Below are 22,669 nucleotides of genomic sequence, written 5' to 3'. Positions count from 1 at the left end.
TCAGAGGGTGGTGGTGGTAGTGGTTTTATTAAAAATAATAGTAAAAAGGAAGGAAAAGATTTTTGCTAGCCCCGGCATCTGCCATCGATACTGAAGCACCTGAGCTGGGGCAGCGGAAATAAAGGACAGCAGGCAGAATGAAGAAATGAAATGAAAGAGGTGAGGGGACAGGAAGAGAGGATAGGGGGAGAAGTAATATGTACAAACTATATACACAATAAGAATTGTGTCCAGGTTGTGCGCGTGATTAGTTCATTTTAGAGGAATTAAATGACACACGCGCACATCACTGTGTTGGTTACAACTGGAGTGGGGCGTCCAGTTATTAATCGTTCAAGGTAGAACTTGCGGAGCGTTCGGTCACTGCGTGTAACTACCTGACGGAGAACAGACGGGACGTCAAGCCCGTGTGTTCGAGGAATGCACAGAGGCTCACCAAAGTTCGCTCACGAGTGCGCGCACTGCCCTGCGGCCACAATAGCGTCTTGATGGAGTCAGGTAGTATGCCCTGCGCCCTATAGGCCGCGAGCATATCGCGACGAGCATCGGCGAACGCGGCACAGAGAAGGAGCAGGTGTTCTAGTGTTAGCACCGCATCCGTCACACACAACACTCGTCGCGATTCTGTGATGCACCCGTCGTTCCCCGGGCCACTCGCAGCCAATGCGCGCGCGGAGGATCATTGCACGTTGTGACCGTGTAAGTGCGCGACAGCCGGTGACACTGTCGACGCGCTCACCTCCCGCGATGCGTGGGTCGGGGTGCTGCTTTCGGAGATGGTCGTGGATGGCCGCACGCACGTCCTCCAGCGCAAGGGGCAGATCGCTGGCAGGTAGTTGGTGTGCAGCGGTCGCGAGGTCGTCAGCTTCTTCGTTGCCGGCGATGCCGCAGTGACCGGGCACCCACTGTGCACGCACAACACAACCTCTCTGCGCGAGGCGCTCGATGCGCAAGCGAATTTCTCGCACTAGTAGGGTACCGCGGCCGTTAGATTGCAGGCGGCTGAGGGCGGCGCGGGAGTCGCACAGCAGAGCACTCCTGGGCGGCGGAGGGCCGATGGTGAGCAGCAGGTCCAGCCCGAGCCGGATCCCCATCAACTCCGCCGTGGTGGAGGAGCCCAGGAAGGCTGCGTGTTGCTGGCTGTGCAGTCGCAGGGCGGAGATGGTGGCCGCAGCAGCAAGGGAGCAGCTGTCGTGGGCCACTGAGCAACACCCCCTGGACAGGTTTTCAGGCCTGCGCCCAAAATTCTGACGTCACGGCCCGCCGGCCGACGTTCCCGGCCTCCCTTCTTCCCGTCAGGAATGTGGTTAAAATTGAGCCGTCACGGAAGCGGCTACAGTGGCCAGAGTGACCCTCGACCTCGCCTTGACGGCCGTGCTTTCTCTGTGCTATACTGCAGTCAGCGTTTCAATGCTTGCTACTTGCTGACTTCCTATGCGTGTTATAGGAGGTTGAAGGTGCGATGCCCAATAAGTGTTGCGTGCCGGGTTGTTCTGGCAATTACCTGAAGGGAAAAAAGGTGCAGGTGTTTTCATTTCCAAAAGACGAGAACACCATGAGAAAATGGACACGTGCCATTCCTCGGAAGGATTTTGTGCCGACTTCGTACACCAAGGTGAGCTCATTCTTGCATCTCTGTAGCTTTTCTAGTACCACTTCATCTGCGTTAATCCTGCTTTATTGAAAGCGTTAATTGCTGATGCAACGATGTGGCAGGATAACCGGTAGTGGTAATGTTTGTGAGACTGAATGTGTACTCCGTGTTTGCGCAGGTGTGCGCCGATCATTTCGATCCTTCGTGCTTCGAGCGAAAAACAACGTACACCGATCCGAGGACAGGGAGAGTGCTTGAGGTGGACTTGCCAGTGCCTCGTTTACGCCTCGGATCTGTGCCGAATTTGTTCCCTGGATGTCCGTCATACCTATCAAAGGCAGGTCACAGCACAAGAGAGGCGCCTGACGTGAAAAGAAGCCGACAGGAAGCTTCAGAACTAGCTCGGGCTCTCGAAGAGTCTGTAGCGTCATATGAGGAACAGCGTCAACAACGTCTCTTCTCAACGCTTGAAGAGATGCGAGTGCGGCTCGAAACTGCACAAGTACCCAAAATGTGGACAGTTATTCATCAGACCCAGTGCACAATGTTTCTGCAGATTGTCGATGAAGGAACACCATGGCTGAAAGCGTCAGTGACAGTTTTCGGCGATCTGCAACTCAGTGCATGCCATTATGGCGTTCAAATCAACAGGGTAGCAGAAGGTGTTGTGCCTGACTCTGTTCGCGATGTGAGCGACTTGATGGATTTATTAGAACGTCTTGGCTCGTTAGGTGATGAGCACCAAACCTGTTCTCACTTTCTGAACACAATAACTGCTCTCATCGACAAGCTTGAGACGTCTCTGGATGAGAGCAAAAAAGAGACCGTGAAGTTTATGCGGGAGCAGTTGCTACTTGTTGGAAAAGAGCGCATCCAGTACAGTTCACAGACTATGGTTCTTGCATGTATTTTGCACACAATTTCAGCACACGCGTACAAATTTTTAAGGAAAACAGCCTCAGTCATTCTGCCGCATCCCAGCACTATCAGGAATGTGTGTTCATCTTTCCGATTGTCGCCAGAGAATGAGTGCTCAAACAATAATTTCTTGCAATACGTTGCACAAAGGTTCAAGAATCTACAGCCTCATGAGCACACAGTTATTCTGATGCTGGATGAAATATATATAAAAGCTTGCTTAGACTACAAAGGTGGCAACATATGCGGCGCCGCTGCCAATTCCAGTGAAGCAGCGACGTCGGCGCATGTGTTCATGATTCAAAGCCAGCTAAGTTCCTTTAAAGAAGTGGCACACATTCTGCCTGTTAAGACGATAAATGGTGATCAGCTTCATGCTGTTCTGAAAACAGTCATTTTGGGCTTAGAAAAAATTGGGTACAGAGTAGCTGCCGTCGTCTGCGACAACAACTCTCTCAACAGGAAGGCGATGATGATGTTCTCAACACAACGTAAACTTCGCATTGTTTATCAGAATCCAGCAGATTGTTCGCGACCACTTTTTTATGTGGTAGATTCTGTCCACCTCCTGAAATGCATTCGTAACTGGCTAAATCAAAAAAATTTTGGCACATGCTTTTTCTACCCTCACTTCGACCTCTCGGACAACAGTGTCCATCCCGAGAGCATTAAAACAGCTTCGTTCAAAGACTTGCGCGAGCTGCACAAGCAGGAAGCTTCAGAACTTTTAAAGTCAGGTTATGGGCTAACATCAAAGGCACTGAACCCCAGCAATTTAGAAAGGCAGAACGTAAAACTCGCACTTCAAGTATTTAATCCACATGTAGCGGAAGCCCTCAAAGCCAAGAACTCAGACACTTCTCTCTACCATGCGGAAGCGACTTCGAACTTCATCAAGATCATCAATCGCTGGTGGAGTATTGTTAATGTTAAATCTCCAAAAAAGGGATTCCACCATCGCAATGTGTTCGAGGAGCCCATTTCATCTACTGAAGATGATCCAAAGATAGCCTTCTTGTCTTCCTTCATCACATGGCTTGATGCCTGGGAATTTTACCGTCACGACACAGGCGTGCTGACAAAGGAAACGTTGAGCGCTTTAAGGCTTTCATCGTATTCTCTAATGGAGTTTTCGAAGCATTGCATTAGTGACCTTGGCCACAAGTACGTACTTCTTGGAAAAGTTCAGACCGACTCTTTAGAAAGCCGCTTTGGGCAGTACAGGCAGATGGCAGGGGGACAGTATCACATTTCTGTTCGTCAGCTGTACGAAACTGAAGGAAGGATCCGCCTCCAGAACTCTCTTCCCGTAATGAGTACCGAGGACTTGAGAGATATTGATGACACTGACTCCAGCAGTTCCACATAACAGTTACTGACGCTGACCTTGATGCTCTGAAGTCGCGTATGCCTGTCATTGCTTATGTTGGCGGCTATTGTGCTCATGCTGCATTAAAAGTCGTAAAATGCGACAGCTGTCGAGACAGCCTGGTTGTTGGTAGGGTTGAAAGTGCGCCAGATGATGATGCCCATTCATTAATAGCCCAGCTTGATCGCAGTGGCCTGAAATTCCCATCAGCATTTGTGGTCACCGTGGTGATGCACGCAGAAGCCGTTGTCAGGAAGCTTGTAGCAGAAAGCACCTACGCACACTTTCTACAAGTCGGAAATCAAAAAAAGCTTGTAAGGTACCTGACAATGAAATCACTCCCAAGCTTTGAAGAGGTGTCTACTTGCGAAAAAGGTCACACATCCGATTTGCTGGGGGCGTTAGTGACTAACTGTGCCACAAATATTTTGCTCAATTATCTGTGTAAGCAGAAAAACGATCTTGACCGTGTCGCACGAGAGGATAAGTTGAAAAAAAGGAAGGCGAGCATTTTTGTTGAAAAGTAAGTTTTGCCTGTCTTACGCTTTGTGTACTTGTGCGCCGAGTGATATATGTAAATACATGTTATATTTATTTGGCTATGTTTTTGATTCACTGCTTGCAGAAGTCATGTACGCTTGTCCTTCGCCCCCCATATATTTTAGTGTTTTTCCTCATGTACACTTTGCAATAACGTTAGCATCTAAACAAGTTCGCCGATCATTTTTGGTTCACGCGTGAGTGATGCTCAAAATAAACAAGGATACTTCTGTTTGATTTCTGTCTGTCATTTAAGGATGTATGGCTCACTGGAATCTGAAACCGTACAAAATGTGTACTCTAGCTCCTTACCAAAAGTTTGTCTGGGAGAACAACCTGTTTCTTCGTGGGTCATCAGCACAATAAATGAACACCAAACGGATGTTCAGCCGGCGCGTCATGAGCTGCGTTCGTTTACATCTCTAAAATTCCTATTTTTATACGTAAAACACACGTCCGTATATGCCGATGCTTCCCTTTTCATGCTCATGCGTTCGCAACGCGCGCGAATGAATACCAGCCAAACCGGCTGGCCTTCGCGCCGTGACGTCGCCGACGTCATATCACGTGACGCGCAGGCCTGAAAACCTGTCCAGGGGGTGTTGCACTGAGCCGTCGGTGTACACGAGGAGATGGTCCTGGAGCTCCTCGTGTATGACGTCTCTGGCCAGCTGCTGCAAAGCACAGAGGGGTGTGCTCCGCTTTCCCGATATGCCAACGATCTCTCGCTGTACCTCCGAGGCAGCAGGCCAGGGCGCGCAGGAGCCGTAGGGGGGGTGGGCCTTGGGTCAATTGCTCATACTCGAGCAGCGCCGCGCCCATTCGTGAGCGCGGGTGCGAGCGCATACACTGCAGCAGCAAGCCTCCGTCCGGTGCGCGGTGAAGCCAGGCGACACTGAAAAATTTTTGGGGGGGGAAAAGAAATGGCGCAGTATCTGTCTCACATATCCGCGGTCCCCTGAACCGCGCCGTAAAAGAAGGGATAAAACATGGACTAAGCGAATCATCGAAGAAAGAGGTGCCGCAGTGGAGGGCTCCGGAATAACTTGGACCAACTGGGGATCTCTAACGTGCACTGACATCGCACAGCACACGGGCGCCAATCTCAGAGTTTATGTCCTGTCGTTGCGGTGGCCATTGCTCTCAAAGGAGGCCCCGATGCGCGATTCGCGGTCACAACCTTAGCACTCGCTCGATAAAGAGAAGCCGCCACACTTTGACGTCCCCCTGAGTGCGAGACGACAAAAAACATCAAGTCGGCGACGCTAGCCCAGGCTTAGCTCAGTCGGAATAACTAATACGCGTCTCGCTGGCGATCTCCGACATCGGCGTTTGGTGGTATTGTAAGATTATCGCAGACATCCATGTCTGAGGATATACATTCCCTAAGGTTTCCATGTTGTTGCGATTACAGGATGATAGAGGAAAGTGCACGGGCCTGCCGACGGGCTCCAGCTATGCCTAACCACTGCCGCGTGCAAACAAAGGGCAGTTCAGAGTGCTGTCAGGGAAACTACTGAGAGGAAAATGGTGCGCTGCATCAACTGCGTCCCCAGAAGCGGCAACGGCTGCATCTGCAAAAGATCCTCCTTTTCATCCCTGCTCTTCAATGCCGGAAACAGCTGTGGCGTAGGGCGTTTGGAACACTGTAGTGCTGCGTTTGTATCTAGTTTATCGGCGCCCCTTGGATTGTTACGCTGTTCAATCGAGTAACTATACTTATTTCAGACACCCCAGGGGCTGTTTATATCGAAAAACGCCCGTGTGCTGCACAACATGAGTCCTCGTTGAACAACGCCAACCGATCGAAATTACTGCGTAGCCGTCAATTACGCTGCCTCTTTTGCACTTCTTTATTTTTCGCTTCCTCTTTCGTTCCTTCGCTTACAGCGCGGAGAAGCCACGGAGGAGTGTGTTATCTAACCGTTCCCTTTCCCAGCCTACGCTAACTATACCGACACCCTGCCTGTTCAGAATAGTATAGCGGGGTTATGCGGCCACAGAAGTTACAATCTCCGAGGCACCGTTTGCCAGGGCCACGGGTCACTTTATCGCTCAAGGACATGTGGATGTTCCCTGGTCTGCAACTTTCCTGTTATCCAATATTGCGCCGACAGCAACACCGTTTGCGCAAAGGATAGCCCTCCACAAATCTACAGCTGAAAACACCCACCACACATGCGATCCAGAGAAAAACCAAGAGGGAACAGCACGGCATTCGAAGCTAGGGATGACGGGTAGAATTGAATCTGAACAGTGTTGCGGCTACTGCGAGAGATTCGAAGAAACGCACAGTTTAAAGTGGCGTACTGTAGGTTTAACGAACCGGATGACGGGAGACCTCTCGGGAGCGGACGCCCCCGCCGAGGCGCCTCGCCGTACGCGGAGATTACAAACTTTCATCGCGGGCTAAGTTGCACGTATCCCGCTCTTCACCCCGACCTGGACAGGGCGCAAGCCACACTCAGACGCCTACAAACAAAGGCCATTCTTGGCCCCTACCGATTACGTTTAATCACCAACGGTGAATATGACCCTGCATGCCCGCACTGTGGCGACGGGACGCATGCCACACAAGACCATATATTATGGGAATGCGCTAGCAACCCCGCTCCGACGACACTCTTGCCTGCCTCCTCGGCGGATGAATGGGACAAACACTCGACCAGTTCAGGAAAAACAACGCAGCTGGCCCTCATCACGCGAGCTCAAGAGGTCGCCCTCGGCTTGCTGCCACCCTGGGCTCGCGCCTGCCCCAACTAATACCTTCCATTTTGTGGCAATAAAGTTGTAACCACCACCTTATTGTAGTAGAACCCACGCTTCCAACGGTACCAACGCTTCTAGTTTCGAATGGACGCTGGATTGAAAGCGGGTTGTTCCACCGAGAAGTGAGATGATTCCTGAATAATAATTGCGTTTTTTTTTGGGGGGGGGGGAGGAAATTGTGCATTATCTGTCGCTTATATCGTTGGAAAAATGAACTGCGCCGTACGGGAAGGGATAAAGGAGGGAGTGAAAGACGAAAGGAAGAAAGAGGTGCCGTAGTGGAGGGCTCCGGAATAATTTCGACCACCTGCGGATCATTAACGTGCACTGACATCGCATAGCGCACGGGCGCCTTAGCGTTTTTCCTCCATAAAAACGATTACTTCACCATTTCCTTTGTGGTGGTAGTAGTTTTTTATAAAATAATATAAAAACGAAGGAACAGATTTTTGCCAGCCCCGGCATCTGCCATCGATACTGAAGCACCTGAGCTGTGGCGGCGGAAATAATGGATAGCAGGCCGAATTGAAAAATGAAATGAAAGAGGTGAGGGGAGAGGAAGAGAGTATAGGGGACCGTTTCCTATCGTCAAAAACAATTTTTCATAGCGGCATAGGTTCTCAGCACCTTGCGAACTACACGACATTCGAACAGGAACCGTCTGGATGGGTGTTGCGGCAGCACAATGCTGCGCCATTGGAGTTCCACCCTTATGTAGCGTTCCTAACGTCAAAATTAAAGCAAGAAATCAACACTGCGGCAATGATGTTCCACCATAATCCATTGTTCCTAACATTTAAAACTAAAGAAAACTTCGTCACATGGCGCTTCCTTGAAGCTGGCTTTGCTGTGGTAGGCAGGAGTGTTGGATCAAGCTTCATCTCTTTCCCGAAAACGAGCGGCCGAGCCTGCGAGCTAATTTCGACCACCTGCGGATCTCTAACGTGCACTGACATTGCATAGCACACGGGCGATTTAGCGTTTTTCCTCCAGTGTGCTTTTTCGATGTCAGTGCCCGTTGAAGATCCCCCGGTGGTCGAAATTATTCCGGAGCCCTCCACTGCTCTCTGTGCTCATCTCTGTGCTGATAATAATAATTTGTTTTGGGGGAAAGGAAATGGCGCAGTATCTGTCTCATATATCGTTGGACACCTGAACCGCGCCGTAAAAGAAGGGATAAATGAGAGAGTGAAAGGAGAAAGTAAGAAAGAGGTGCCGCAGTGGAGGGCTCCGGAATAATTTCGACCACCTGGAGATCATTAACGTGCACTAACATCGCACAGCACACGGGCGCCTTAGCGTTTCTCCTTCATAAAAACGATTACTTCGCCGGTTCCTTTCTGGTAGTAGTCGTTTTTTATTACAATAATAGTAAAAAGGAAGGAAAAGATTTTTGCTAGCCCCGACATCTGCCATCGATGCTGAAGCACCTTAGCTGAGGCTGCGGAAATAAATGATATTTGGAGGAATTGAAAAATGAAATGAAAAAGGTGAGGGGAGGGGAAGAGAGGATAGGGGGACGGTTTCCATTCTAAAATTTTGGATTGAATTGGAAAACGTTTATTATCGTCTTGAGTTATAAATCGGTTTGTTGATCTTGTTAGGTGGCCGTCAGTGGAGGCTGGCGGCGACCTCTTCGGCTCTCGTCACCACCTGTACTTGGGTTTCCAGGTTAGAGCTGAGCAACAAGGTCTCCCACGGGCCCGGGAGCGCGAGCCTCTTGAGCGATATTGGTTGGGGATCTCTCGGACAGTCCCAGAAAATGTGGTCTACGGTGGCTTTGTCGCCGCATTTGCTTCACTCCGACTTATATCTATCCAGGTACACATGGCTTAGGACAGCTGGATTAGGGAGAGTTTTTGTTTGAAGTTGTCTCCACAGTACCTCCTGTTCTTTGTTTATGCTTTTATGCGGAGCAGGGAAGGTTAGCCTTTCTAGTCTATAATGCTGAGTAATCTCATGGTAAGTATTAAGACCATCTCTCGTGATTTCGACGTCCGAGTTAGCCTCCACAGCTCGGCCGATAGATTCTCGAGCTTTATCGTGGGCTGCCTCGTTCCCCGGGTTTGACGAGTGAGCCGGTACCCAAACCAATCACACGTCTGTCCTGTCTTCCGGGTAATTCCTGAGAATTCCCAAGGAGATGGGAGATATTCTGCCCTTGGCGAAATTGCCAATGGCTGCTTTTGAATCCCTGACAATCACTTCTGCTCGCGGGTTTGTCAACGTCAAGGTGATTGCCGCTTGTCCGGCTATTTCTGAAGAAAATTTTTCATAGCGCCATAGCACTATTCGAACAGAAGCGGTCTGTAAGGTTGTTGTGGCAGCCCAATGCTGCGCCATTGGAGTTCCACCCTTATGTAGCGTTCCTAATGTCAAACATAAAGCAAGAAATCAACGCTGCGGACAGGAGTCCCACCATAATCTATCGTTCCTAACATTTTTAAAAAATAAAGAAAAAGTTGCCCCGTGGCGCTTTTTTTGAAGGCGGCGTTGCTGTGGTCGGTAGCAGTATTGGACCCAGCGTCGCCTCTTTCCCGAACACGAGGTAACGCCCGTGTGCTGTGAAATTTCATTGCTCGTTAAAGATCACCAGTTGGCCGAAATTATTCCTGGCGGCTGCGTTTTTATGGAGGAAAAACGCTAAGGCGCCCATGTGCTGTGCGATGTCAGTGCACGTTAAAGATCCCCAGGTGGTCGAAATTATTCCGGAGCCCTCCACTACGGCACCTATTCTCCCTTTTTTTCTTTCACGCCCTCCTTTACCCTTCCCTTACGGCGCGGTTCAGGTGTCCAACGATACATGAGACAGATACTGCGCCATTTTCCTTTCCCCCCAAAAACCAATTATTATTATTATTAAATTATTCCGGAGCCCTTCACTACGGGCTTTCTTTCTTGCTTTCTTTTCTCAGTCCCTCCTTTATCCCTTCACTTAAGGAGCGGTTCAGGTTTCCGCCGAGATTTGATACATACTGCACCATTTCCTTTCCCCAGCAGCCAATTTTCAATTTTAATGGATTGGATTGGATTCTAAAACATTTACCCGCCGCGATGGCTAAGTAGTTAGGGAGCTTGGCTACCGATCCGGAGTTCCCGGGTTCCTTCCCGACCGCGGCGGCTGCGTTTTTATGCAGGCAAAACGCTGAGGCGCCCGTGTGCTGTGCGATGTCAGTGCACGTTAAAGATCCCCAGGTGGTCCAAATTATTCCTGAGCCCTCAACTACGGCACCTCTCTCTTCCTTTCTACTTTCACTCCCTCCTTTATCCCCTCTCTTACGGCGATGTTCGGGTGTCCGCCGATATATGAGACAGATACTGCGCCATTTCATTTCTCCAAAAACCAATTATTATTATTATTATTATTATTATTATTATTATTATTATTATTATTATTATTATTATTATTATTATTATTATTATTATTATTATTATTTAAAACATTTATTGCGTCGAGGGCAGATTGCAGGAGACACATACTAGATGGCCGCTAGCCCATGGCTGGCGGCGACCTCATTGACCCGCTCGATTGCCCGTACTTGAATCTTGGGATCCGAGCTGACCAGCACGGCGTCCCACCGCTCGCGAGATTTAACTGTATCAACTCCGCCTGAGGCGAATTATTTGCGCAGTTTCACTGAATGTGGTCGTATGTGGTCCTTTCACCATATTTATGGCAGTTTGGGTCGTACTGGCCAGGGTCCTTGAGGGAAAGCACTGCCGGATTCTGAAGGGAGCGTGTTTGCAGTCGGCGCCAGGTAACTTCCTGCGCTTTTGTTGAAGATCTGTGGGGAGGGGGATATGCGCGCCTCTCCAGCCTAAAGTGATGGGTGGTGTCATGAAATGAGATCAACCCGTCCCTCGTGAAATTCTGGTCGTAGGGCGTCCTCACTGCCCGAATGCGATAGCCCACCCTCTTCGATGACATTATTGCAACCTCCCTCGGCGGAGGAATGGGACAAGCTCTTGGCCAGTTCAAGAAAACAACGCAGCTGGCCATCATCACGCGAACTCGAGAGGCCGCCCCCGAGTGGAGGTCACACTGCCTCGCACCATCCAAAATAATCCAGGCTTCCATTTTGTGGCAATAAAGTTGTAACCACCACCTTATTGGGGCAGAACGCTACGGCGGTGCCAGCGCTTCTATTTTCGAACGGGCGCTGGATTGAAAGCGGGTTGCTCCGCCGATAAGTGAGACCATTACTTCGCCGTTTTATTTCTTGAAAACCAATTTTTCGTAGCCCAGCGCTACGGCATCATATCTCATACTTTGCGAACTACACGACATTCGAAAAGAAGTGATTTTGAAGACTGTGGCGGAAGCACAACGCTGCCCTAACGGAGTTTCGTAGTCATCTAGCGTTTCTAACATAAAAAAAAACAAATAAAACGTTGTTTGGTTTGTTTTAAGGTGTTCAACGTCCCAAAACAACTGAGACTATGAGGGACGCCACAGTGAACGGCCTTTGGCAAAAGTATCCAAGAAACTCAGTTTGTTTCTAACACGTGTGGTGGAGCACTTGTCACGTCCTTTCAGCTCTTATTTAGTGCAATGACGACCCTATTCTCACCTTTTGCGGACTTTTTTCGTCTGGTGGTACCCTAAGAGCTTCAATATGACGCTGAAAAGCAAACCCCTTTCCTTAGTTATACACCTCTGGCTAAGAAGACATGTCTGCAGCGAAGCTCTTTGCTCGGCCTGTGTGTGTGTGTGTGTGTGTGTGTGTGTGTGTGTGTGTGTGTGTGTGTGTGTGTGTGTGTGTGTGTGTGTGTGTGTGTGTGTGTGTGTGTGTGTGTGTGTGTGTGTGTGTGTGTGTGTGTGTGTGTGTGTGTGTGTGTGTGTGTGTGTGTGTGTGTGTGTGTGTGTGTGTGGGTGTGTGTGTGTGTGTGTGTGTGTGTGTGTGTGTGTGTGTGTGTGTGTGTGTGTGTGTGTGTGTGTGTGTGTGTGTGTGTGTGTGTGTGTGTGTGTGTGTGTGTGTGTGTGTGTGTGTGTGTGTGTGTGTGTGTGTGTGTGTGTGTGTGTGTGTGTGTGTGTGTGTGTGTGTGTGTGTGTGTGTGTGTGTGTGTGTGTGTGTGTGTGTGTGTGTGTGTGTGTGTGTGTGTGTGTGTGTGTGTGTGTGTGTGTGTGTGTGTGTGTGTGTGTGTGTGTGTGTGTGGGTGTGTGTGTGTGTGTGTGTGTGTGTGTGTGTGTGTGTGTGTGTGTGTGTGTGTGTGTGTGTGTGTGTGTGTGTGTGTGTGTGTGTGTGTGTGTGTGTGTGTGTGTGTGTGTGTGTGTGTGTGTGTGTGTGTGTGTGTGTGTGTGTGTGTGTGTGTGTGTGTGTGTGTGTGTGTGTGTGTGTGTGTGTGTGTGTGTGTGTGTGTGTGTGTGTGTGTGTGTGTGTGTGTGTGTGTGTGTGTGTGTGTGTGTGTGTGTGTGTGTGTGTGTGTGTGTGTGTGTGTGTGTGTGTGTGTGTGTGTGTGTTCTATCCTCCTCAATTTGTCTCTCTCGCTCGCTCTTGATCCAGCTCTGGACAGCGTAACTATAGGCTAGCTCCGTGGTTTAATCTCCCTTCCTGATCCTCCTCCATTCCAGTTACATTATACTTATTGCACTGACAAGTAAGTATAGCCTTCAGTACACCATGAAATGCATTCTGAGCACAGAGATGATGTCAACGCCGCGGTGGCTCAGTGGTTATGGCGCCAGAAAACTGATCCGGAGTTCCCGGTTTCGAACCCGACCGCGACGGGTGCGTTTTTATTGATGAAACACGCTAAGGCGCCCGTGTGCTGTGCGATCTCAGTGCATGTTAAAGATCCCCAAGGGGTCAAAACTATTCCGGAGTCCTCCACCACGGCACCTCTTTCTTCCTCTCTTCTTTGAATCCCTCCTTTATCCCTTCCCTTACGGCGCGGTTCAGGTGTCCAAAGATATATGAGACAGATACTGCGCCATTTCCTTTCGCCTAAAACCAATTATTATTATTAGCACAGAGATGAGCACAGAGAGTAGTGGAGGGCTCCGGAATAATTTCGGCCACCGGGGGATCTTAACGGGCACTGACACCGCACAGCACACTGGAGTAAATACGCTAAAGCGCCCGTGTGCTGTGCAATGTCAGTGCACGTTAAAGATCCCCTGGTGGTCGAAATTATTCCGGAGCCCTCCACTACGGAACCTATTTTTTCCTTTCTTCTTTCACTCCCTCCCTTATCCCTTTCTTTAAGGCGTGGTTCAGTTGTTCAACGACATATGAGAGAGATGCTGCGCCATTTCCTTCCCCCAAAACCAATAATTATTATTATTATTATTATTATTATTATTATTATTATTATTATTATTATTATTATTATTATTATTATTATTATCGCAGAGATTCTCAAGAATACCTGTAGAGTCAAAAATGGCGTTGCGGTAGATCGCACAACGTACACGAAACATCGTATTTTTCTTGGCTGGATACTGGCCGAGAAAACGAGGATTCAGTAGGAAGAACTAGACTCCTTGAGACAACGCACCTGGCAATACGCTGGTAATTTCCATGCACGGCTGGTACCAAACCTTTGGTCACATTAAAGGACCCCAGGTGGTCGAAATTTTCTCGGCCCTTCACTGTGGCGTCTCTCATAACCTTAGTTACTTTGGCACGTTAAAAACACCCATAAAAAACCATACCTTTGCTCACAATAAATTATAAAAGGACTGAAAGACGTACAAGTGAGATAGTTTCATCTGTCCTCTCGGCAGCACCGAAGCGCAGCTGTGTTTAAGGAGCTGGCTCGATCGCTTCGGCCAAGCACTAGCCAAGCCTAGTACGGAGTTCATATTTCCCGACGTCCCCTAGGTGCATGTTATCAGACGTCAGCGTCTCTTTTCTCTTACGGTAGTGATACTGAGAAGCTCCGTGATTTCGGCTGCTGGCTGTGTCTTGGAAGCAGGCAAACCCTCTCTGCACATAGGCAGGCCTGCGCCAGGATGGCGGGTCGTGCTTCTGGGAGGGCCAGACGGCCGACGGAGAGGCTGTCTTGGTCTCCCGGCTGAGGGCGCTATTCCTCCGGCGCCAAGCAACGTACCCGAACTGTGCGCATGGGGCGACGCGGCCAACGCGGTAGACAGGCGGACGAGGAATCCGTACGACACCCGCAGGAGTCCCGGAGGGAGTAGCGGCGGGCGGATCTGGTATGCCACGGCGTTCTTGTTATTATTAATGCGAAAGCATTAAATGGTTATGTGGCGTGTTTCGTGTCAGCAAAACATTATCCGCACGATTACGTCGTTCTGTGAACATGGATGTGCAAAAGTTTGGTAATGTTAGAGAGTAAGTGATGAGGTCTTGCTGTGGAAAACATTTGGTTGACGAATTGTGATTAGTTAATTAGCTACACTTCGACGACGCGATAGACACGTACGGACGCCGACATAGCACCTGGGCGAGGAAAGTAAATATAAAGTAAAAAATAAAACAGAATAAGAACAGCAAAAATAAAAATATTTTAAAATAAAATAAAATAAAAGTAAAAATAAAAAGGAAAATAAAAACGGCCGTGGCTTAGCTTGGTTACGCCTGGTGATTGCGAAGCAATAGCGTGTCATTCTCGGATAAGCTGGTAGTGTGGCTGGTGGTAGTCTTGGGTTACGCTAGTGTTACGGCTTACAGAGAATCATCTAAGAGGAAGTCATCCGTCGAATTCGTGTATGCCGACAAGCATTTCCCTCACCAGCGTGCCCATTACAAAATCTTCCAGTATCGATTGGCCGACGGTGCGGTAACACTCCATTTTCTCCGCGTAGTAAGATATGCCCACTCGGTGCTTGCAGTAGCTTTCGTTAAAGTACGGTAGCGTTACGCCGTAATAAATGTTGGGGTTATTGTCCCCGTCCAAAATGCGATACAGTTTCTTCTTCTTCTTCTTCTCCTCAAGTAATATGGCACATACCTACGTGGGGGGATTGGCCAAGGTATAGAGTAGAATGCCAATGAAGCATTTGCGCGGGAAAGGAAACGTCAGAAGACTGAATCAAGATTTAAAAAATTGGAAAAATAAAATGAATTCAAGAGGTATGAGTCATCCGGAATAGAATCAATCTAGCCTTTTTTGGACATGCGAAAGAATTTTGTATATAGCTAACAAGATAATCGATTAGTTGCACTTATGTAATCGTGAAGGTAGCCGCATACACTGCTTAACGGGAATCCCTTGGCACTCGCACCGAACGATAGAAGAACTGTAAGAGACAGAGGCAGTCCTAGTCTCGAGAGAGGAACCTCCAGATATTGCTTTCTCTGAACCGCGAACCGCCGGCAAGAGAGGAGAAAATGATCGATTGATTCAACTTGCCCGCATGATACACAAAGGTTTGTCGCAGCGAACCCGCACCTGCATTAATACAAGTTTAAGTGAGGGATTCGACATCGAAGGAGCGTCATGGACACTTCACAAAGCCTTGACTTACACCACCGGATATTCCATGGGTACTTTAGGTGTTGAAAGTCCACGGTATTGAGCAACAGATCACTCAAAGTGGCTGAAATATGTTAGAACCGCTGGAAACGTGAAGCTGCTAACAGAATGAGGTGAGGGACGGGATATATTACAGGTGCGCTGAGAGCTGACCTTGCCAATAAATCAGCCACCTCGTTAAAATAGACGCCTGAATGCCCAGGTACCCAGACCAAACGGATCTCGCGCACTGTGCTCGGAACAAAAAACCTAAGTGAACGAGTCAAGAAAGATTTTTCCTAATTTTGGAGAGAGACAATAACTGAAAGGCAGTCTGTAAGAATAAGAACCCGTGCGACATGTCTGAGAATATTGAGAAGAGCCAAACCAATGGCCAAAAACTCTGCGAAGAATATAGGAGTATAATCAGGGATACAAACGGAGTAGCTCCAAGCTAGATCCTGCGAATATATGCCAATCGCCGCCTTCTCACAGCTGCCGAGGCATCAGTGGAGAGACCAGTATGATGTGGAAAATTCTGTAGGTGTTCAGAAAGAAGACCATTTAGGGTATGTGCGGGCATATGCTTCGCATGGGACGGGAAAATAAAGTCGTAATAGAAGACGGGATCAGCCTGCGTGTCAGCAGCTCGTTGCAAGGAGATCAGATCAACCTGAAGCGGAGCTAACCGATTCTGCGTGAACCTAGCTTGCGGAAGCTGATAACGTGGCCAGTGATTAGTCAAAAAAGGTGTGGTTGGGATACAAAAATTGGAATACTAACGCCTGGGGCCGGGTCAAAAGACTTGAGGAAAGTACGCACTGTTAGAAGTTGGAAGCGGGAATAGAGGTTGGGGATACGGGCTTCCAGATAAAGGACAGCGTTGGAAGCTGATTTTGGGAGCCCGAGGCATAGCCGTAGGGCACGCCTTTCCAGTAAGGCTAATGGCTGCAGCTTGTAGTTCGCTCTACCAGAGAACAAGGGGCAACCAAATTCCAGAATCGGTCTCATATAAGCCTTATAGAGCAACAGTGCGTGTCACGACGCATGCCAAACTTTTTATTGCCAACTCGGGTCAAACGGCCCAGTGCACGTTCCCCTTTAATAACATTATTCTTAATATGGTGTCGCCAGTCCAAATTTTGGTCATAAGTAACACCTAGGTATTTAACCGACTCCACCTGCGGAATTGGAGTGGAGCGGTAGGCTAGCGAGATGTACATAGGAGCATCGGGTGGAAATACCAGCACGCCACATTTGCTGACATTAAGTGATAAATTGATTTGGTCCAACCAGACTTCAAGAGCATTCAGATATGCCTGCAAATACCCGTAGAGCACATGAATATCCTTTGCTGATGCGAAAAAAGCTATATCATCTGCGTATACATGAACTGTAACGTTAGGATGAATGGGGATGTCCCGAACTAATATGTTGAAAAGCAGCGGAGAAAGAACAGAGCCTTGCGGCACACCTCTTGATTGACCATAGGTATTAGAACAAAAAGATCCGTCTGTACAGAAGAAAAATCTATCTTTTAGAAATTCACAAATCCAGGCGTAGAGGTAATGCGGTGGTTGTAGTTGAGCAAGCTTGTTAATGAGGACTGTGTGCTCCACGCTGTCATAGGCCTTCGCAACGTCAAGCGTCACCAAGGCCGAAACTTCTCTCTGGCGCAAACGAGAGCGCCCAAACGAGAGCGGCGGAGGCCACAGAACCGAAAGCAAATTCGCTACGCACCTGGAGGTCCACCAGCTGAGTCGTTTTTCTTCTTGTCTTTGCGCTTTCCTTTCCCCATTTAGATAGCAGGCCACGAACACAAATGGCAACCACCGGAACGGACGTCTTGCCTGCCTGCCGAGCCACTGCAGAAAGGCAAAATGCTGCGTTGTTACTCTTTTATAGTGACCTGTTCTGTTCCGTGATTCGCTCATATGCTTCTCCACGAGCTGCACGTGTTCCGTCGTCATTGGCTGCGCTTGGAGACGTCATGCGCGTGCCGGCGCTTCTGCCTCCAAGAACGCATAAAGAAAAAAAAAAAACTATGGAACCAAAGGAAATCGTCGTACGATACCGCTTTTCCACAGCCCCTTATGGGAACGCAAAGTCCCGGCGCGTCTCGAACACGCGCGCTGTGGAAGTCGAAGACAACAAGTGGAGGGGGACTCCGCTTCGAAACTCAAGTAGTCCTAGAAGCTGCTTTGCTGAGAGGGTCTAGTTCAGAAAATACAGAGGCGCATACCAAGTTCACGGGCGTACAAAGCGAGAAAATGGGACGATGCTGCTAGCATTCATTTCCCATTTTGTCCAAGTCCGTGGTTTCAGCTCAGAGATCCACATAAATGAGCCACCAGAATGCGGCAAATAAAGAGCTGTAGCGATTTGTCAACATTTCTGGCTTTTACCTATGTCTCTATGTATTTGTTATTGCATCCGTTTAATTCATTTTATTCCCACGTGCTAGCGTGGATAAGCCCCGGAGTAAGGAGTATGTTTTACTGCCCACATGTGAGGCGACAGTCTGAAAAATCGGATTTGGGGGGGGGGGGGGGGGGGGGGGGGGGGGGGGGGGGGGGGGGGGGGGGGGGGGGGGGGGGGGTGGAATGGCTCAATATCTGTCTCACATATCCGCGGAACCCTGAACCGGACCGTAAGAGTAGGTATAAAGCAGGGACTAAGAGAATGAAGGAAGAAACAGGTGCCATAGTGGAGGGCTCCGGATTAACTCGGACCACCTGCGGATCTCTAACGTGCACTGACATCACACAGCATACGGGCGCCAATCTCAGAGTTTATGTCGAGTCGTTGCGGTGGCCATTGCTCTCGAAGGAGGCTCCGATGCACGGTTCGCCGGTCACAACTGTAGCACTCGCTCGGCAAAGAGGAGCCGCCAAACTTTGACGTCTCCCTTTGTGCGATGCGAAAAAAAAAACTCAAGTCGGCGACGCTAGCCCATGCTTAGCTCAGCCGGAATGTCTGATACGCGTCTCGCTGGCAATCTCCAACGCCGGCGTTTGGTGGTATTGTAAGATCATCGCAGGCATCCATGTCCGAGGTTATACATTCCATAAGCTATCCATGTTGCGATCACAGGTAGAGGAATGTGCACGGGCCTGCCGACGGGCTCCAGCTATGCCTAACCACTGCCGCGTGCAAACAAAGGACAGTTCAGAGGTGTAAGGGGAACTACTGAAAGAAAAATGTGCTTTGCATCAACTGCGACCGTAGGAGCGACGGTGGTTCTGGTGGGGAGCTATCTGTACAGTCACATGTGTGGACTTTGCAAGACAGCGACAGCACGCGTCACAGCACTCATGTAAGGATGGTGCCGAGCGTGTCTTCGTGATCAGGCGTTAGGTGCCTTAGCCAGAGGACGTGGGAACAAAGCCTGACAGCGACGGCCCCGTTTCGATGTATAAAGTTACTGCAGTACCCCTCTATACGACGATCACGTTTGACTTCAACCTGTGTTTAATGCTGGCTATCAAATTCAGGCAAAGCGCCGAGTAGAATGGCAATGCAGTCGCCACGTTTCACTTGATGAGCGCGGACGGCAATTGTAGTTTAAATATTTAGCTTAAACGCTTGTCGTTACCTCGTGTTCGGGAAAGATGCCACGCTGGGTCGAACACTGCTGCCTACCACAGCAACGCCAGCATCAAGGAAGCGCCACGTGACAAAGTTTAGCCGCCGCGGTGGCCCAGTAGTTACGGCGCTCGGCTGCTGACCCGACAGACGCGGGTTCGATCCCGGCCGCGGCGGTCGAATTTAAATGGAGGCGAAATTCTAGATGCCCGTGTACTGTGCGACGTGAGAGCACGCTAAATAACCCCAGGTGGTCGAAATTTCCGGAGCCTTCACTACGGCGTCTCTCATTGTCTGAGTTGTTTTGGGACGTTGAACCCCTCACACCAAACCAAACAACGTTTTCTTCCTTTTTTGATGTTAGGAACGCTAGATGATCATTGAACTCCGTTACTGCAGCGTTGTGCTGCCGCCACACTCTTCATGGGCGCTTCTGATCGAATTTCGTGTAGTTCGCAAAGCGCTGAGACCCGATTCCGCAGCGCTGGGCTACGAAAAATTGGTTTAGAAGAAAGGAAACGGCGATGTAATTGTCTCGCTTCTTGGTGGAACAATCCGCTTTGCAAACCAGCACCCGCTCGATAATAGAAGCGCTGGTATCACCGTAGCGTGCTGCTACATTAAGGTGGTGGTTACACCTTTATTGCCACAGAATGGAATTGATTAGTTGGGGCTGGTGCGAGGCAGTGTGGCCTCCAGTCGGGGGCGGCCTCTTGAGCTCGCGTGACGATGGCCAGCTGCGTTGTTTTGTTGAACTGGCCAAGAGCTCGTCCCACTCCTACTCCTTCGCCGAGAGAGGTGGCAAGGATGTCATCGAAGAGGGTGGGCTATCGCATTACGGCAGTGAGCGCGCCCTCCGACCCGAATTTCACGAGGGACAGGTCATCTAATTTCATGACATCACCCATCACTTTAGACTTGACAGGCGCGCTTATGCCCCTCCCCACAAATAGTTAACAAGAGCACAGGAAGTTACCTGCAGCGCCGACTGCAAACACGCTCCCTTCTGAATCCGGCAGTGCTTCCCCTCAAGGACCCCCGGCCAGTACGACCCAAACTGCCATAAATATGGTGCAAGGGCCACATATGACCACATTATGCGAAACTGCGCAAATGATCCGCTTCAAGCGGAGTTGATACAGCTCGCTTCTCCCGAGCGGTGGGACGCCGTGCTGGTAAGGTCGGACCCCAAGATTCAAGGATGGGCATTCCAGCGAGCCAATGAGGTCGCCGCTAGCCATGGGCTAGCGGCCATCTAGTATGTCTGCTGCAATCTGTTCTCGACGCAATAAAAGTTTTACAATCCAATCCATAAAAATTGAAAATTGGCTGTTGGGGAAAGGAAATGGTGCAGTATGTCTCAAATCTCGGCGGAAACCTGAGCCGCGCCGTAAGGGAAGGGACAAAGGAGGGACTGCGAAAAGAAAGCAAGAAGTAAATCCAGTAGTGGAGGGTTCCGGATTTATTTTGACCACCAGGGGACCTATATATTACAATTCGTTTTTTGGGGAAAGGAAATGGCTCAGTATCTGTCTCATATATCGTTAGACACCTGAACCGCGCCGTAAGGGAAGGAATAAAGGAGGGAGTGAAAGAAGAAAGGAAGAGGAAGGTGCCATAGTGGAGGGCTCCGAAATAATTTTGACCACCTGGGGATCTTTAACGTGCACTGACATGGCACAGCACACGGGCGCCTCAGCGTTTTTCTTCCATAAAAACGCAGCCGCTGCGGTCGGGTTCGAACCCGGGAACTCCGGATCAGTTGCTTATGATTAAAATTCGAGCCGGAGCTGGAGTTTGTTGTTTCCGATCAAGCCACGTTTGTTGAATGCGTCAACCGTAATGTTAGTGTGAGAACTCCCTACAAACACAACTTCTTTACTAAAACCAGGAAGGGGATGTTTTGGGAGTGGACAAAGTGAGCTGCTTAATGCCAGTTGCCTTGTGCAGTCGCAAGGATTGATTAAAAGTAGCTTCACCTTCTTCTCTATGGGCCACTTCAGGAACTTGTCAAACAAGCCTTCAATTATATACACACGAAACCAAACATAGACACGGCTAAAGCATAGCCTCGGAACTAACCGGTATCCATAGTGGTAACTAGGCCGGCCATCGTTGCCTGTGAAATAACGCAAACGATCAGACGATTTCCTGCAGAATCCATTCCAGTCATCTATGGTCCATACGTACGGGACGGATTTGCTGAGGACGTCGCTTCTGATGCTGAGAGACGCTACGGCCAGCAGTTCCAGAGATTTCGCCTCGTCCTCTACTGAAGCCGCCTCATTTTAGCTGCTGTCATCTCCGAAAGTGAAGATCCGGCATCTGCCGGCGTGCGTTCTTCACAAACGGCTTTTACGACCCTGTCCTCCAAACGCGACACGTTACGCTCACACCCCTCGCTGTTCTTCTCTTTCATGGTCCGCTGGATGTAAGCCAGCGCATCCCTGATCTCTGCGATGACTTCGCGTTGGTCTTCAGCCAACGCTGCCTCCGCTCCGGTCGTCAGCTCCGAAAACTTGGGCGGCTGTCACTGCGTCGGCAATACTGGTGCGCTGCGCTGCAAAGGCGCCACTGGTATCAGGGTGCAGACGGTCCTCGAACGAATCCATCTTCGTGCGCAGGGCAGCATTTTCTTCCAATATTTTGCCAGCGTTCCTTTGACTTCCATAAAGGCGTTCGAAAAGTTGTCCTCTGATGCTTGGTCGCGTGCGCGCGGTGGTTCACAGTCACGCGCCAGATGTTCCGCAATGTCTCGGTGTCGGACACTCTCGCTGCATTCGGGGCATCTCACGACGTGGAACTGGCAGGCGTTGGCGAAGTGCTCCAACATGGCGGATGCGAAGACCTCCGCGTCGCAGCCGTGCTCAGCGTTCCAGCAGCGTACCTTGCGGCCGAGGATACTGTCCCTGGTGAAGGCTGACCACACCACGTCTTCTTCCTGGAAGGGCTCCTTGTGAAAGGGGCAGTGGTTGCGTTTGGCACCGGCGCCCTCGGAGCAGGACTGGCAGAGCAGGTGTAGACAGGGTAACATGGCTGCCGATGAAGGAACGAGACCGCAGACTATGCACACTCTAGTTGGTGGGAACGGGTTCACAAAACACGTCGGCCTCCAATCGAAGCCTCTGTCGAAACCGAACACTGTCTGCAGGCTCGTGGGCGCCATCGCTGGAGGCACGCACTCAAGCATCCTAACATGCAGCGTCTCGGCCACAGTCGGCTGAGGATGCAGTCTGCGTGTGCGACTGTTATCACGTTTCCGCCGTCCTTGTCACACCAGGGTATGGTGTAAAAAGAGAAAACACTAGAATGCGAAGCTTTGCGCGCGGCAGAAGACGGTCAGGCGGAATCTCGGCCGGTCTGCACTGCGTTGTCAATATTTCCAAGAAGTTATATCTACCCGGTTTACCTGATGAGAAACGCGACGTTCTTCTGTTGGTCGTTTTCACCTCCTCGCTGGCCACAGCTACTCC

General features: G+C 49.8%; 1 protein-coding gene across 1 annotated transcript in view; it reads right to left on the bottom strand.

Moving 5' to 3' along the window:
- The window catches only part of LOC144114676 (uncharacterized), a 203,241-nt gene extending 180,879 nt beyond the window's left edge, over nucleotides 1-22,362 (bottom strand). Inside the window, exon 1 of the mRNA XM_077648562.1 lies at nucleotides 21,930-22,362. Coding sequence (XP_077504688.1) covers nucleotides 21,930-22,362 — 433 coding nt within the window. The remainder of the gene's footprint in view (nucleotides 1-21,929) is intronic.
- Nucleotides 22,363-22,669: the final 307 nt, after the last annotated feature.

This window comes from Amblyomma americanum, chromosome 1 (genome assembly GCF_052857255.1).
Source record: "Amblyomma americanum isolate KBUSLIRL-KWMA chromosome 1, ASM5285725v1, whole genome shotgun sequence".
In the NCBI taxonomy this organism is placed as follows: Eukaryota; Metazoa; Arthropoda; class Arachnida; order Ixodida; family Ixodidae; genus Amblyomma; species Amblyomma americanum.
The sequence above is the reverse complement of the archived record's forward strand: the minus strand, read 5'-3'. Positions and strand labels throughout refer to the sequence as shown.